Genomic DNA, 14,066 nt, shown 5'->3' on the forward strand with positions numbered 1-14,066 from the left:
CACCCGTCCGCCCTCCCACACCTCCTGCGGAGCCTCAGGCTTCACCGCCCCCCTGGGCGGCGGCGGCGGCGGCGGCGGCGGCGGCAGCAGCAGCCACCCCCGCCGGGCGGAGCCAGGCCTCGGCCTGCGCCCTAGAGTCGGGGAGCCGGCCTTCCCGAGGGGCTCGGCCGGGAGCCCGCCCGCTTGCATGCCGGGATTTGTGGTCCGCCCGCTTGCATGCCGGGATTTGTAGTCCGCCCGCCCGCCCTCCTTCCCCCGGTCAGGCGGCGCAGCCGCCTCTCTCCTTCCGGGAGCAGCGAGTGCCCGTTGGAGGGGGAGAAGGACCGGCGGGCCGAGGTCCGCGTCACGTGAGGCGTTTGTTGACTTCCTCGAAAGGCGGCGGGCGAGGCCGGCGCCCCGGGAATTTCCCGCGGTGGCGGAGGCCGGTACGGCGGCCGGGCCGGCGGGGCGGAGGCGATGGGGGCCCGAGGGGGCCCGACCGGGGGCCGCGACGGCCGGCGCTGCCTCTCCGCCGAGGTGACCGCCCGTTGCTGACCCGCCTGGCGCCGAGCGAGGCCCGGAGAGGTTGGTGCCGGTGCCGGCGGGGGGGAGGGGCCGCCGGGCGGGCGCAGGGGGCCGGCGGGGGCTGCCTGTGGGCGGCCCGGGCCCCCCCGCGGCCTAGCCTCTCGCGTGGCGTCCCCGGGGGTGCCGGGGAGCTTCGTGCCCCGTCGCCCGGTGGAGTAGGAGCGGTTGCCCCTGGGGACGGGGGCGGCTCCGTCCGATCTTTCGCCTCTCCTCGTGAAACCGAGTCGCCCTCGCCGAAGGAGCAGGCTGGCCGAGCCCTGCGGGGCGTCCCTGACCGGCTCTCGCTTCGCGGGCGAAGGGTGAGCGGGTGAGGAGGGGCCTCCCCGCTGAGGGAGGGCGAGCAGAGTTTAGAGGTTCTGCTAGCGGGTTGGGGACGGGTCCCGGGTAGGCAATAAAACTGGTTAAAAAGCTGCAGCTGATTGAGCTGGAAAACCGGGCGAGTTCTTAGAGCAGCAGTTCGCGTACAGGGGAATCTGGCAAAGCACGTGAACGAAGTAGGGTTATTGGCACGAGATGTGGAAACAGAAACACGATGAAATACCGGAGCAGACCGGAGTACAGGTGTTGCGGGCCGTGTTGGTTTGGAAGAAGGGAGTACAGGTGAGTGTTGAGATAGTCTCGTATGCGAGCGATGCTTTCGACTTTTAAGAAATTCCAGCTTGAAGTCCTGGTGTTTCACCTGGTATTACCTGATTACCCTCATCTCCTTAAATAAATCTGTCCCCCAGCAGCTTACAAGTGAGAGGGGGTTGGGCTGTAAACTGTTCCAGTGAGTGGTTTTAGGAGCTTTTGCATGTCTTGGAGGAATCCCTTAATCTCCCTGCTGTCCCATACACTGTGTGTATGCACTAAAACCAGCAAACCAGCTCTGGAAAAAGCAGGGTGCGGGTCAGGCTGTTGTCATAACAGTCAGGTCTGCTCTGGGCTCCAAAGGTGAGGTGCTCTTCTGAGACAGAGTTTTCTGAGAAGTGTTACTACGGACTGTGGGAAACAATTTTCTTGCATAGTGGTGTGTGATCAGGTGCTACTGCTGCTAATAATACCAGTTATCTGTTAGCACATGTATCCTGGAATTTTTATTGTAGAAACCAAAAGAAATTTAAGATTACTGCTACATTTTGTTCTTTGAATAATTGGTGTTTTGTAAAAGAACTTGTGAAAGAAGTGTTTATCAGATGGTTGCACTATAACTTAAGTAGGAGACTACTGCCCCAAATTCAAAGCACAATTTTTGAGCTAACAACTATGAGTGAAGTCAGAAGGCAGAAAACACTGGTTGAGGGAACTCTAGTTCAGCTCATACGAGGATTTTAGCCACCTCTTCCCCTCCAAAACCCCACATTTTTTCTAAAACTGCGTTTTATTTTTCAGCCCTTGTATACTACAGTTTATGGTTCAGAAAAGTATAAAGTGACCATTGCTGGAACACTAGCTAGGTTATGTTTTACAATGAAAATTAAATGGCAAAAAGCTCTTTAAAAGAGCAAAGGGGATGAGGTGACATCTTCGTGCAGCAAAAATGGGTCATAAATTGGAGAGAATTTTAAGATTGCCTAAATTTCAGCAAATATTCTAGTTTGGTTTTCAGTATATCTCTGTTTTCTATATGAGAGTTAAAAGGTGAGGAAAGTGTGAAAATTATCAGGTCCAATACATGAACAAACTGTATTTGGTATACTCAGGGTGAAGAAATAGAATAACTTTGTCTCACAGTGTTGGAAAAACTGTACATGAAGTTCCAAATCCAGTAACATTTGTTCTTATGATATCAATAGATGCATTGAATTGGAGATTGAACATTTTCCAGTCATAATGCACAATGTGGGATGTCTACTTAGGAAAGTGAAAACTACCCTGGAAAAAGCACAGACCTGTCGCTGCACATGCCATCGATATCTGACTTAGAATAGATTTTGAAGAAAATAAGCTAAAAGGTAGAACTAAATGGGATAAAATACAGTGTGCATTTACCTTTTGATATATCTTTTCATTCTTTCCCAGGTATTTTCTAAACAGAGGTGGTCTAGGTAGACAGTCCATACTCCATAAAACAGTTACGGTGGCAACAAGATCCAGTTTGTTAAAATGGTGATGATAGGAGTAATACAAAAGTCAGACTAGTAATAGCTTGGTAGAAGTCAGTGGTGGGTTCCGCTGAGGGGGGACTTTTAGAGACTCCATACGTATGTGATTTATCCACAATCAGCTTTGCAATCAGTCTTATGCTTTTGCTATATGTTTATACTATAATTGCATTAATTAACTATTATTTTTACATGATTATATAATATTTTTATGTGGAGTTCTTAGTGTATAAAATGGTAGATGCTGCTAAAATTTGACAATGCATTTGGGGAGAAGAAATTAAGTTTGAGGAGGGAAGTGAAGCATAAGTAACTTGAATATTCAAAGTCATCCGCTTACAAGCTGCTGGTGGGAACTTGTGTTCAAATGACCAGGTTTGTCTGAAATAATGAGATGTAAACCTGAATATAGAGTCACAGAATCTAGAACAGCTCAGGTTGGAAAGGACCTGAAAAGATCATCTGGTCCAACCTTTTGTGGAAAAGGGAAGCTAGGTGAGATTATCTAGCACCCTGTCCAGTCGTGTCTTGAAAACCTCCAGATGTTATGTGAGTGAATTGCAGGGTGACCAAAGGCCATCAGTGTGGCTCAGTTTAACTTGCCTTTTAATAGCTGTAACAGGTGAGGTATGTTTCCAGTTGAATTAAAACTTAATGCAATTATACAAGGCTTTCATAATACCTCATCGCTGAACTTGTGAACTTATTGAACATTAATTAATCTGACAGTTGAATTGAGTGGGAGGAAACTGATGACTGGGAGGTAGGACCTACTGTTTGTTTTACAAAAGATTTAAAAAACCCCAAAACAAACCCTCTTCACTTTCTTCAGTGTTGGTCTTTATAAACATTTTTAAGTGGGAAGGAATGAACACCAAAAAAGTGTCTATTGAAATAATAATCAGTGTTAGCATGAGAACATACGGGTTTTTCAGTAAGCTTTGAATATACTTATATTTGGTGCTAGAAAGGTTTAACAGCCAGAAGCCACGTTGCTCCTGCTTGTGTTTCTTTGGCAGCATTGCTTCTAATTAGTTGCAAGATTAAATTTAATAGTTTAATAAACAGGATTATAGGATGCTGAGAGGACAATATTTAACTGACTCTAACTTCTGGGGTTTATCCCCCCCGCCCCACTTTTCTCTTGGTTGTCAGGGGAAGTGGTTGTTGTGACAGCATCCACAGAAAGGCAAATTGAATACATTATGTTGAAGATGCATAGGGTTTACAAATTAGTGATGAAGATACTGGGGTGTAAAACTGTTCAGAGAAAGTAAGGTTTATAAAGCACCGTTGTCATAAAATGGTCTTTTTAGTACTTTTCTAGTTCTTTGGAGAGTAGATTATTTATTTATTGTAAAAAGTTTGAGATCAAAAAAATTGCCTGTTGTACCTAAGGAGATCTTGCTTGGCTCCTCTAGCTCACCCAGACGTTCACGACAGATGAACTACAGTGATCTGGTTTGTGAGCCTAGAGACGGTAACTTTCCATTTCCTGGAGGCAGCAAAACGAAAGCGATTTGGAGGTCTGATGTAGCTGATACGTTGACGTGTTTCTGAAAGAGCACCAAGTATGCTGAGGCTGCAGGGCTGTGCCCTTGTACACATGGACTCTTAGGGAGTGCTTTGGGGCTGTGGACTTTGTTCATATGGAAGCGTAAGTGGTGGCCAAAGCTAGCAGCTACTGAGATGTGTGTATGCAGATTTTTTTCTCTAAAAATGGAGCAAGTATCTGTAAAAAAGCGATGTGTCTCGCAGTAGAACAGGCTGTTCGCAGCTGGAATCAAAGGGAACCTAAGATTTCTGAGGGAGACATGCAAAATGGTAGATGCTTAAAGAGACTGAAGTCTTGCTTTATTTAGCATCATGTGTCATGTGCTCCATATACTATGTGGAGTTTTTGATGCCGACTGCAGGAATTCTGTATTTTTCGTTGCTGTGCTGGAGTGTCTTTTAAAAAGGAGAAGAAAAAAGCAGTACAACTTCTGAAATTAAGGTGAGGGCTGCACGCTCCTTCAGGGTTCCTATGGATCAAAGGCATTTCTTGAATTTAATGTTTTATTTTTATGTCTACATGCATATATACACCCTTCCATGTAAGGCAAGGTAAACAAGTACAAAAATTATGCCCCTATTATTAACAGCTGGAGACTATTCATACTACCATTATGAAGTCAAACCCCTGAAGTCTAGAAGGTAAATGAAGTAAAATAGTTCAGACTCTCAGTAGCCCTGAAAAAATCAGGAAAATACCATCTTGAAATTATTTGCATTCGACATTTGGAAATATTTTGAAAACCGTTCTGTTCTCTTTCAAATCAAAAGGTGGGGCAAAATGGGAATCTGCTTGATACTGGGAAAAATTTAATGTAATCCTGTTTTTACTCTCTCTCTTCCTGATCCGAGAATAAGATTAGCATTTCAAACTACAGAAGTCTGTTTGTGCAGTTGTCTGTTTGCTGTTAGAGCCTCTGCGTCTTGTGTTCCTTGTATGTAAAATCTGTTTTATATTTAACTACCTCCCATGGTGTTAATGACTAATATTTGTAAAGCTCTATGAAGAGAAAAGCTATATTTCTGCCAAGCATTAATAAGAAATAGGAAAACATTTTTATTCTCAAGATGCTTAATATATTAAATCCTAAAGCTGTTCTATAACCTACATTAAGTATCCGTGAACAACAGAAGTGGTTTCTGTAAACCATTCTTTTCTACAGTACGTGAAAGAAAACTTAAGTGGTGATGCTTATAAACAGTGGCCATAATTACTCCTGCTAGAACTTGATATTACGTCCTGTCGACAGTGTATTTGGGTTGTGGTGTTGTTTTTTTTTAAAACATTAGTTATTTAATACAAACACTACTACTGTATTCATTTACTGTATTTATTTTTGGAAGTAAAGATTAATTCCTTTTAAATAGGCTGTTTCATGTACAGATCATTGTAAAAAATGTATAAATGTAACATGTTTCTTTGTCACAGGCAAAAGTATTTAGGAGACCTTTCTTGGGATGGGATGTGTGGTAAGTGGGATCATAAAGCTTGCTTTAGGTATGTTGAGATGGACATCAGTTGTATTCATAGACATTAACTTGTCTGTATAATACTTTAAATATTTTAGTGGGAAATCTTTCACTTTAACTGGTTACTCTAGTACAGATTATCTCATACTGCTACTCCAGAGAGATCAAAATTCACTTGGGTGCTACAGAGTGACAGCTCTGGAGCATTTGCAGCAGCACATACCAGTGTAGCTTTGAATTGGAGAAGCCAAACAGAATAAAACTCAGGCAGAGGTCTGCGGCTGGACTCAGTAAGCCATCCAGCAAGCCCTTCTGGGGCTGCCAGATTCGACGAGTCGTAACTTGTGGAATAATCTAATACATGTATTGTGTCAGAAAGCACTTCTTTGTTGCTTACAGTTCATATTTTTTAAATGATGTAATATAATACTGGAAAAAACTAAATTTTGATTCCTGTCCATAAAGAGTAAAATTAAAGGTTACAGCCTTTCTTACAGATAATAGCCCCATTTTGTAAGGTTTCGTCTTCTAAGGATTTCTGTCTATTGCTATAATATCATGAGAGAGCTTCTTATGGAGAAAGTACTTGCGAGCATGCTTTCTCTTTTTTTTTCTTTTTCCTGACAGCAAGACAGAGCTGGGTGAACTGTGCATTTCACCATGACCTTTACAGAACTGCTGATCTTAACACTGTTTAATGACCAGGTTTTATTCTTGTATGAGCTTATATCTTTTATTGGCCCTTTTAATACGGGCTTAGCAGGTGCTGGAGAAGTAACTTTGCCTTTATTTTTTTCTTTGGAAATACTTCAGAAAGTTTTTTGCAGCATAAAGATAAACTGGGGTTTTTTTCTTCTTTTTTAGGTTCTGTTGATTTATTTAGATATATTTAGCAATGCTGCTCTAATTTTTCTAATGTGACTTTTTTCTTATGCTCATCTAATGCATAGTGCAGTTAGTGGTGCGTATATTATAACTTATTTTTGAGTCATCGTGCACCTATCCAATACAGAAGTCATAACACTTTTCTTAGGAAATGTCTATCATACAGTTCTGTAGACTGTGAGATTTGAAACTTTTTAAAATATGCAATAAAAGGAATATTTAGTAAGGACAGGCAACAGACTGATGTTTACTAATAGAGTTAACTGTTAAAATTATTTTGTATCAACTCATACCTGAGATTTGATAAATGCATGTTTTCTTCATTTTTTTTCCTCTTCTATAAATTTATTACAATTTTTGAAGTTTTGGTTTTTTTAATTTAACTGTGTGGTTTTGTAGAATAACTATTACGGGAGAAAATGGAGAGCTATTTAGAATGAAATATGTACAGACTTTTCCTTTCAGATTGACTGACAATAGCATCATGATATCTCTTAGAAATCATAGTGGCTTGTTTATTTTGTGAAGAGAAGGTGCTTTCGGTTTCAAGAGTAGTGCCTCTTTCCCAAAGCAGAAATGTCCTTTAAGAGGTAGGGTGAAATCTCAAAATACCAACAGCTTTTTGTTTTCTGACTGTCTACGCTATGTCTTTTTGAAGTGATCTTATGCTAAACTTAAGAGTAATGTAAATATCTTATTATTATATTTCCTTCATGTGAGGCTCTAAAATTCTGAGTGAATTGGTGTTTAGTGGCATTTAAATTTCAGTTTATGTAAATCTGTCCATTTATTTGAAAGTTATGTCTGTCTGAAGTTGGTTTTGTTTCCATATTGTTGGGCATGATGACAGTGGTGATTTGAATAGTGTTTCTTGTAGAGCTGAAACGACTGCACTTTTTTGTGGTCATGGCAGTGTAATACGGTATGTGGATATTATTAATACTTTATGTTAATAGAGATAACAGAAGATAAAAATAATGTATATAAAAAGTGAATGTTGTGGTGATTTTCCCTTCTTGACAGGCTCTTAAGCTTCCAGTAGAGAGAAGCATGTTTCATGATAATTTTATTTATTTTTAATAACTGAAGCAAAAAGTTTAAAAATCGCACAATTCCTTCTGAATATCCTACTTCATTTAAGCCTATGTATGGTGTGTTGCCACTTCCTCTCCAAAGTGTTACATCATCAGATCTGTTTAAAGGGATGAGCTGAGAGGAAGGTGTCTTCTTTGGGCGCCTGTCTCTCAGAAGTAGACTTCTGTTTTGTAGGCAGTTTCTTGTCATTTAGTATGCAGTAAGATTAGTCAAAAATGTGTATCTCAGATCTTTCTGAAATGGTTCTCTCTTGTGTAGAAATTTTGAAAAATGTGTATTACAAGGCCCTTTGAATTATATGGAATTATATGCTTATCTTCTAAATAGCATCCAGTGCTGGCTTAGAGAGCAGCATCAGAAAACCGGAGTTGAATAATCTTGTAAACGAAATGAGATCTTTCAAGTAAAAAGATGTTAGTGTAACTAGTCCTCTTAGTAGGTACAGGTTAAGTGTGTACCTGAATTTATAAAATAGTATTTGTGTATGTCAAGTCTTATTTGAAGGTCTTGCTCTTTTGGAAGCTCATGAAGGCAGTGAGTTTTAGTTAGCAAAATGCAGAATAAATATGATGTCGTATTCTGATGTCTCCTGTTTTCCCTTATTGCCATCTCCTGGTGGAACTGATGTGTGCAAGAAATAGGGAATGTATGATGCTCAAGTTTAGGAGCTATAGGAAAGTGTGGGGACAAAGATGTATTTTATGTACAAGGTCACACAATCTGCTGCTTCTTCAAGAGATAATGATAAGCTGTGACAATTCTTTAGTGACATTTGAGTCTAGTGCTCAGAGAAAAGGAGATGTGTTGCCTTGAGAAGGCAAGCTCTTAGAATTTGATGAGATGGGTGAGAAGACTTGGAGGGCCCTTGGTAAAATAGGGAGAGAAGAGCTATGTTCATCTTAGAAGACAAAATGAGCAATTGCTTCAGTCAGTTAATGCAGTTTGAATGATGTAGTGCTTTTGGTCAAGGTCACTTTGTGCCTGGAGTGATATTATTCTTACAATTAAAAGGAAGCAAACCTTTTTTGCAAGGCTCTTTCTGCTTAAGTATGAGGCAAAACAACAGGCAAGGGAAGCTTAGGCTACATGTTTTGTCGGAATACATCAAACAGTATACAAGGCATCTGTTTGCCTCCTGAAGATAACCATTAGAAAGACTTCAGTTTTGGTTTGTAATTTGCTTGTCTTTTTTCACTGTTGCAACTCCATTGCTGTCTATTTAGTATAAACAACATGTCACAGTTTTTTATCATGTTGTCTAACTGGCTTGAAGCAAATTGAGACAAATGTGATAACAGCACCATTGTTCAGCTATAGCTGTGCTACAGCTCTTCATAATGCTGCAGTCCATGTAGCTTTTCCATTGCTAGCACGGTGAGAGAAAGCTGACCATGAAGATAAGCTCCAGGGCAGTTGATCCCTTTACCTCTTAGTATCGCTAAATAAGTGGAAGTCTAGTTTGAATTTAAATAGCAAATACACAGTAGAGTCAGTGACTGTGGCTGTGGGTTTTTCCCCCACTGATGCCTGTCTTTCCTGCGATGTGATGTTCAGGTGGTCAGGTCAGTTTTCTGTTGTTGAAATGGCTTTTTCCTACAATACAGACTGTCTTCGTTATGCTCATTTCTTTCATTCCATCATTTCTGTTGGTTCATTAGCTAATCATCAGGAACCTAAGGATTTGTTCAAGGGGAAAAAATAAAAATAAAAATCTACTTTTGGTAGGAGTAGCATCAGTAGGTTTTTTTTTGGGGGGGGGAAACGTTATCAGATGCTGTATAGCATTTGTTAGTATTGCATATAAATGCAAGGAATCTTGATCTTTGTAACTAAACAAGAATGAGCTGTGTCTTTTTCTGTTTGGTTGGGTTTGGGTTTTTCAGTGTGTTTTTTTGTTTGTTTGTTTTTAAATCAAACCCCTGAACTTGTTCCTGATAACTATTAACATTAAGGAAAATGCTGTTGGGGCTTTTCCCTTAAGGCCTGGAGTTCAAGAAAGTATATGGAGTTTTTTAAAGGTGGTATTTTCTTATTGAATATTTTGCTGTGCCTAAACGATACGTGTTGTAATGAAAACTCAACCTAATGGTTACTTTGCATTTGTCATTCAGGTGGATTTGCCTAGTGTTTTAGGGTGATACTTTTCTTATGGTCAGATTATTGTCAGTTTCCTCCATGCATGTTTGGGCAGATAGTTATTGAGTGGATTTTCATTCTCACCATAATTGCAGTCAAGGATTACTGTAATTCTTGTTCAGCAGGATGTTTTCTACTGTGACTAAGTAAAGATTAGCTACTCATGCAGCCTCTTTAAGGACTAAGGCAAGTGTACCTTAAGATTCCATTTTAAAGTTTGGGAAAAGTATAAATATTTGCATTCAAGAATGAAGGAAATTTGGCCCTCTTGCTCAGGAACCACAGTAGTTGATTTCTTGCAACTATAATCTCTCTTACTGCTCAGTGCTGACTTGGAAAACCTCTAATTCCTGTAGTTCAAATATTTGGTACCATCCAAATTCTAGGATGGTGTTAAGCCATAATAAAAATTAATTGTGGGGTTCATAAATCTGATGTGTACTCAAAATATTTTTATCAAGTAACAGTGAAGGATGCTTCTTTTCTAAGCAGTGTATAATGGGTTTCAAGATTTTTCTGCAACATTAAGGTAGTTCCTAATTATTCAATCTTGTCGTACTTAGAAACACCCTGCAGTATTATTTCGGAAGGTTTTCAGACTTGAGACTCTTGATGAATTTGTCTTTGTGAAATTTTGCACTCTTATCTGTCTTTTTAACAGCTGTCATGGAGGAGTTGGTAGAGGATGACATCTGTATTTTGAACCATGAAAAAGCAGACAATGCTCATAAGAGAGATGGGGAGATTCCTGTCTCATCTTACAGTGGAGATGAGTCTGTTGCCTCACACTTCGCACTTGTCACTGCATATGAAGATATCAAGAAACGGCTAAAGGAGACAGAGAAGGAGAACTCCTTCTTAAAAAAAAGAGTGAGAATTCTAGAAGAGAAGGTAAGAAAAAAAGTTGACTTACCAGCTTCTGGTAGCAGCTACTTTTTTGCTTCTGTCTGGATGGTGGAACATGTGGTTAAGTGTTTAAAATATGTACTTAAAATAATTTCCAAGTTAAAAAGTTTTGGTAAATTGTTCTATTTGTTTAAGTGAAACACAGATTGTTCCTCTGGTAGTCTAGTTACATCATACTAGGATTTTTGATTCTTACTGGGCATGTATATGACGCAATGCAGTAGTGCACTGCAAAGACACTGGCTATGATTCCAAAAGAGGTGTAGTTGCATTGGATCGTTACTGTATTTCATCTACCTCTTTATGGTGTTTAACTTGGGCACATGTCACAGTGTTGTTGAATAGTGAGGTGCCAAGTCTTTAAACTGTCAGAATCCAGGGACTGTCTATCAAAAGAATCTCTTTGGCTCAACATACCACAATGATAAGGAAAATTTGGTTGTTAAGAATATCTGGCTAGGTCTAGCTAATAGCAGTCTCAAACATGAAATACAAAGTTGCAATGCTTAACATGGAGGTGTTGGCTAGCTATTTTTTGATGCAGCAATTCTAAAACTTAAAGGAGTCTAGGAATTTGTTTTATATGCGGTTTCTCATGGCCTTAGTTTAGCGAAATTCATTAAAGCTAGAAATTGGCCATGGTGCAGGATTTTTTCCCCGAGTAAAGAATGCTATGTGTATCCATCATTCAGTAGTGAAGTGTCTTTGTACTGCAGAAGGTCTTAACTTTGATAGATTACTTTCTTATTAATAGAAGATGGAAGGAGAGATCCTAAAGTTAGAGCCGAGACATTTATTAGGACTTAGTCTTAAGTATATGCTACTGACTCTTAAAAGCTTACAAAGTATATATTATTTTGTGGCATTGGAATGAAGAGCTTGAGTCATACTCGGTACAATTTTGAAACACTTATTCAGGAATTCTTAGTGACTAGTTTGACAGGATTGAACTTCTGTCAAAAGGCAAAACTTTCTCAGCACTTTCTTCATATAGGGTCCTGGGGAAAGTAATGGGGATAGGAACAGAGCTCTAGACTGAATATTGTCTGAACCATGCTGAGTGTAACATTGTCCTGGTTTCCACTGGGATAGAGTTAACTTTCTTCCTAGTAGCTGGTACAGTGCTATGTTTTGAGTTCAGCATGCGAAGAATGTTGATAACACACTGATGTTTTCAGTTTTTGCCAAGTAGTGTTTAGACTAAGTCATGGATTTTTCAGCTTCTCATGCCCAGCCAGCAAGAAGGCTGGAGGGGCACAAGAAGTTGGGAGGGGACACAGCCAGGGCAGCTGACCCAAACTGGCCAAAGGGGTATTCCATACCATGTGATGTCATGCCCAGTATATAAACTGGGGGTAGTTGGGCTGGAGGTGGGATCACTGCTCAGGAACTAACAGGGCATCGGTCAGGGAGTGGTCAGCAGTTGCCTTGTGCATCACTTGTTTTGTATATTCCAACTCTTTTATAATTATTATTGTCATTTTATTATTGTTATTATTATCATTATTAGTTTCTTCCTTTCTGTTCTATTAAACTGTTCTTATCTCAACCCATAAGTTTACTTTTTTTTCCCCAATTCTCTCCCCCATCCCACTGGGGGGGGTGGGGGTGTGTGGATGGGTGTGTGGGGGGGTGTGTGAGTGAGCGGCTGCGTGGTGCTTAGTTGCTGGCTGGGGTTAAACCACGACAAACATCTTTTATGTGGTTACTCAAAATCACAATAAACAGGACTTGACCTTGACAATCCCTTTTAGTCTTGTGTCTTTTGGTTTGGCCTGGTTCAGCTTAATTGTCTTGAAGATGATACTTTGTTTTCCATAGAGAAGACTTGTTTTAATATATGAATACCATAGAAATGTTTCTATGAGAGAGGGGCATTGAGAGGGCCTAGACTGTTACTTAACAGAGCTGACTTTCAGTCTTTGTTAATGGCTAGTATACCTGTATGATAAAAAATACTAACCTCTTAGAGTTACCTCTTTTGAGTTTTAAATTTCAAAGTGTATGGAAACTTCCAGAAAGTTTGGTAAGGCTTGTGTTCTATCAGAATGACTTTATTTGGGGGAGGAAAATTTAAAAGACAAAACTTAAAATGAGTAGTACACATACTTTGAGGGTCAATACAAAAAGCAAAGGACAGAAGCTTCCTATCTTTATGGCTTGTTTTCCTGTACTTTCTTTCGAGTGAACACCTAAAAGAGGAGATATTTAAGGTAGATACATAACTGTTGATTTTTGTAATTTTTGTGTGTGTATGTCTCTTAATTTTTAAGAAAATATATAAATCTGTCGCAAATATCTACACTGGGTGTGTTTAAATGCCTCAATAATTTAAAACAAGTGTGCAGGGTAAGCAGAATGAAAAGGATAATGCAATACTTAGTACAAGTACTTTCTATGTGAATGGATGTAATTTGATGTAAGGCTTCTCTTCTTGCTGTCTTATTAAAAATACTGAATATATTTTAACTCTGCCCCCCCTCTTTCTGACAATCTAGTTAGTGGTGCTTATTCGCCCTTGCTTTTCTCTTGCCTTAGCAGGCAATGAGATAGTGGTGACTTGGAAGTTAATAGTTATTTGTAAAATAATTCTGTTTTGGCTTTTCTCACATAAAAACCACATTACACTGAAAAAAAAGTCTTTGTTTAAATTATGAGTCATTAAAAAAGTTATGTTTGATTTCCTCTGAATTTTCTATATGTTGTGTCTTTATACGCTTAAAACTCTTTTCCAAAAAGCAGTTTGCACATCTTCAGAGCCTGGAAAAAAATATGATTACAGGATTGCCAGTGTGAGTAACCATGACTTGTGGATGGTTTTTAAATACTCATAGTAGTAAACTAGTGAGCATTAAGTATGGTTAGAGATTGCAGAATTTGTAGACAGCCTTTGTTTTCACTTTTGTAAAAAATTTTGGTCCGTATCAATGTATTTGATTAATTTATTTTCTAAACTAAAAAAATGATGTTAGTTTAAGTTGCAGGCTGTACTATTGCACTTTTTAAATTTTGCAGTTCTCAGTATAACATACAAAACTTCTTACTTCTCATGTCTGTTAAACTTTTAGCTGCTTGGCTCACGACTGGAAGAGGAATGCGGTTCAGTTGGACGTGAACAAGTAAACAAGGCATACCAAGCCTATCGAGAGGCCTGCATTGACCGAGATAATCTGAAAAGCAAACTGGATAAAATGGTATGCCTTTTTAAGTAATGACTTAAATGCATGTTATATAAGTACTGCATAGTTAGTAAATGCTTACTGTAGAATGAATTTTATTTGCTGAAGATCCGTGGTGTTTGTTTTATCACTCCTTTAGGTTTTTAAAGTACATGTCAATACTTTATGTAGGAATAACGGCCTTAAGTATCTC

General features: G+C 39.6%; 1 protein-coding gene across 4 annotated transcripts in view; it reads left to right on the top strand.

Annotated features, from left to right (window-relative positions):
- The first annotated feature begins 233 nt into the window (after window positions 1–233).
- AZI2 (5-azacytidine induced 2) overlaps window positions 234–14,066 on the top strand; it is a 28,677-nt gene continuing 14,844 nt past the window's right edge. The window contains exons 1-3 of one of the 4 annotated variants that reach the window (XM_069770949.1): window positions 234–336; window positions 10,450–10,679; window positions 13,763–13,888. In XM_069770949.1, the coding sequence (XP_069627050.1) occupies window positions 10,455–10,679; window positions 13,763–13,888 (351 nt within the window). In that variant the 5' untranslated portion in view covers window positions 234–336; window positions 10,450–10,454. The other 3 variants (XM_069770920.1, XM_069770931.1, XM_069770942.1) reach the window with 3 other exon arrangements.

This window comes from Haliaeetus albicilla, chromosome 2 (genome assembly GCF_947461875.1).
Source record: "Haliaeetus albicilla chromosome 2, bHalAlb1.1, whole genome shotgun sequence".
Classification (NCBI taxonomy): domain Eukaryota; kingdom Metazoa; phylum Chordata; class Aves; order Accipitriformes; family Accipitridae; genus Haliaeetus; species Haliaeetus albicilla.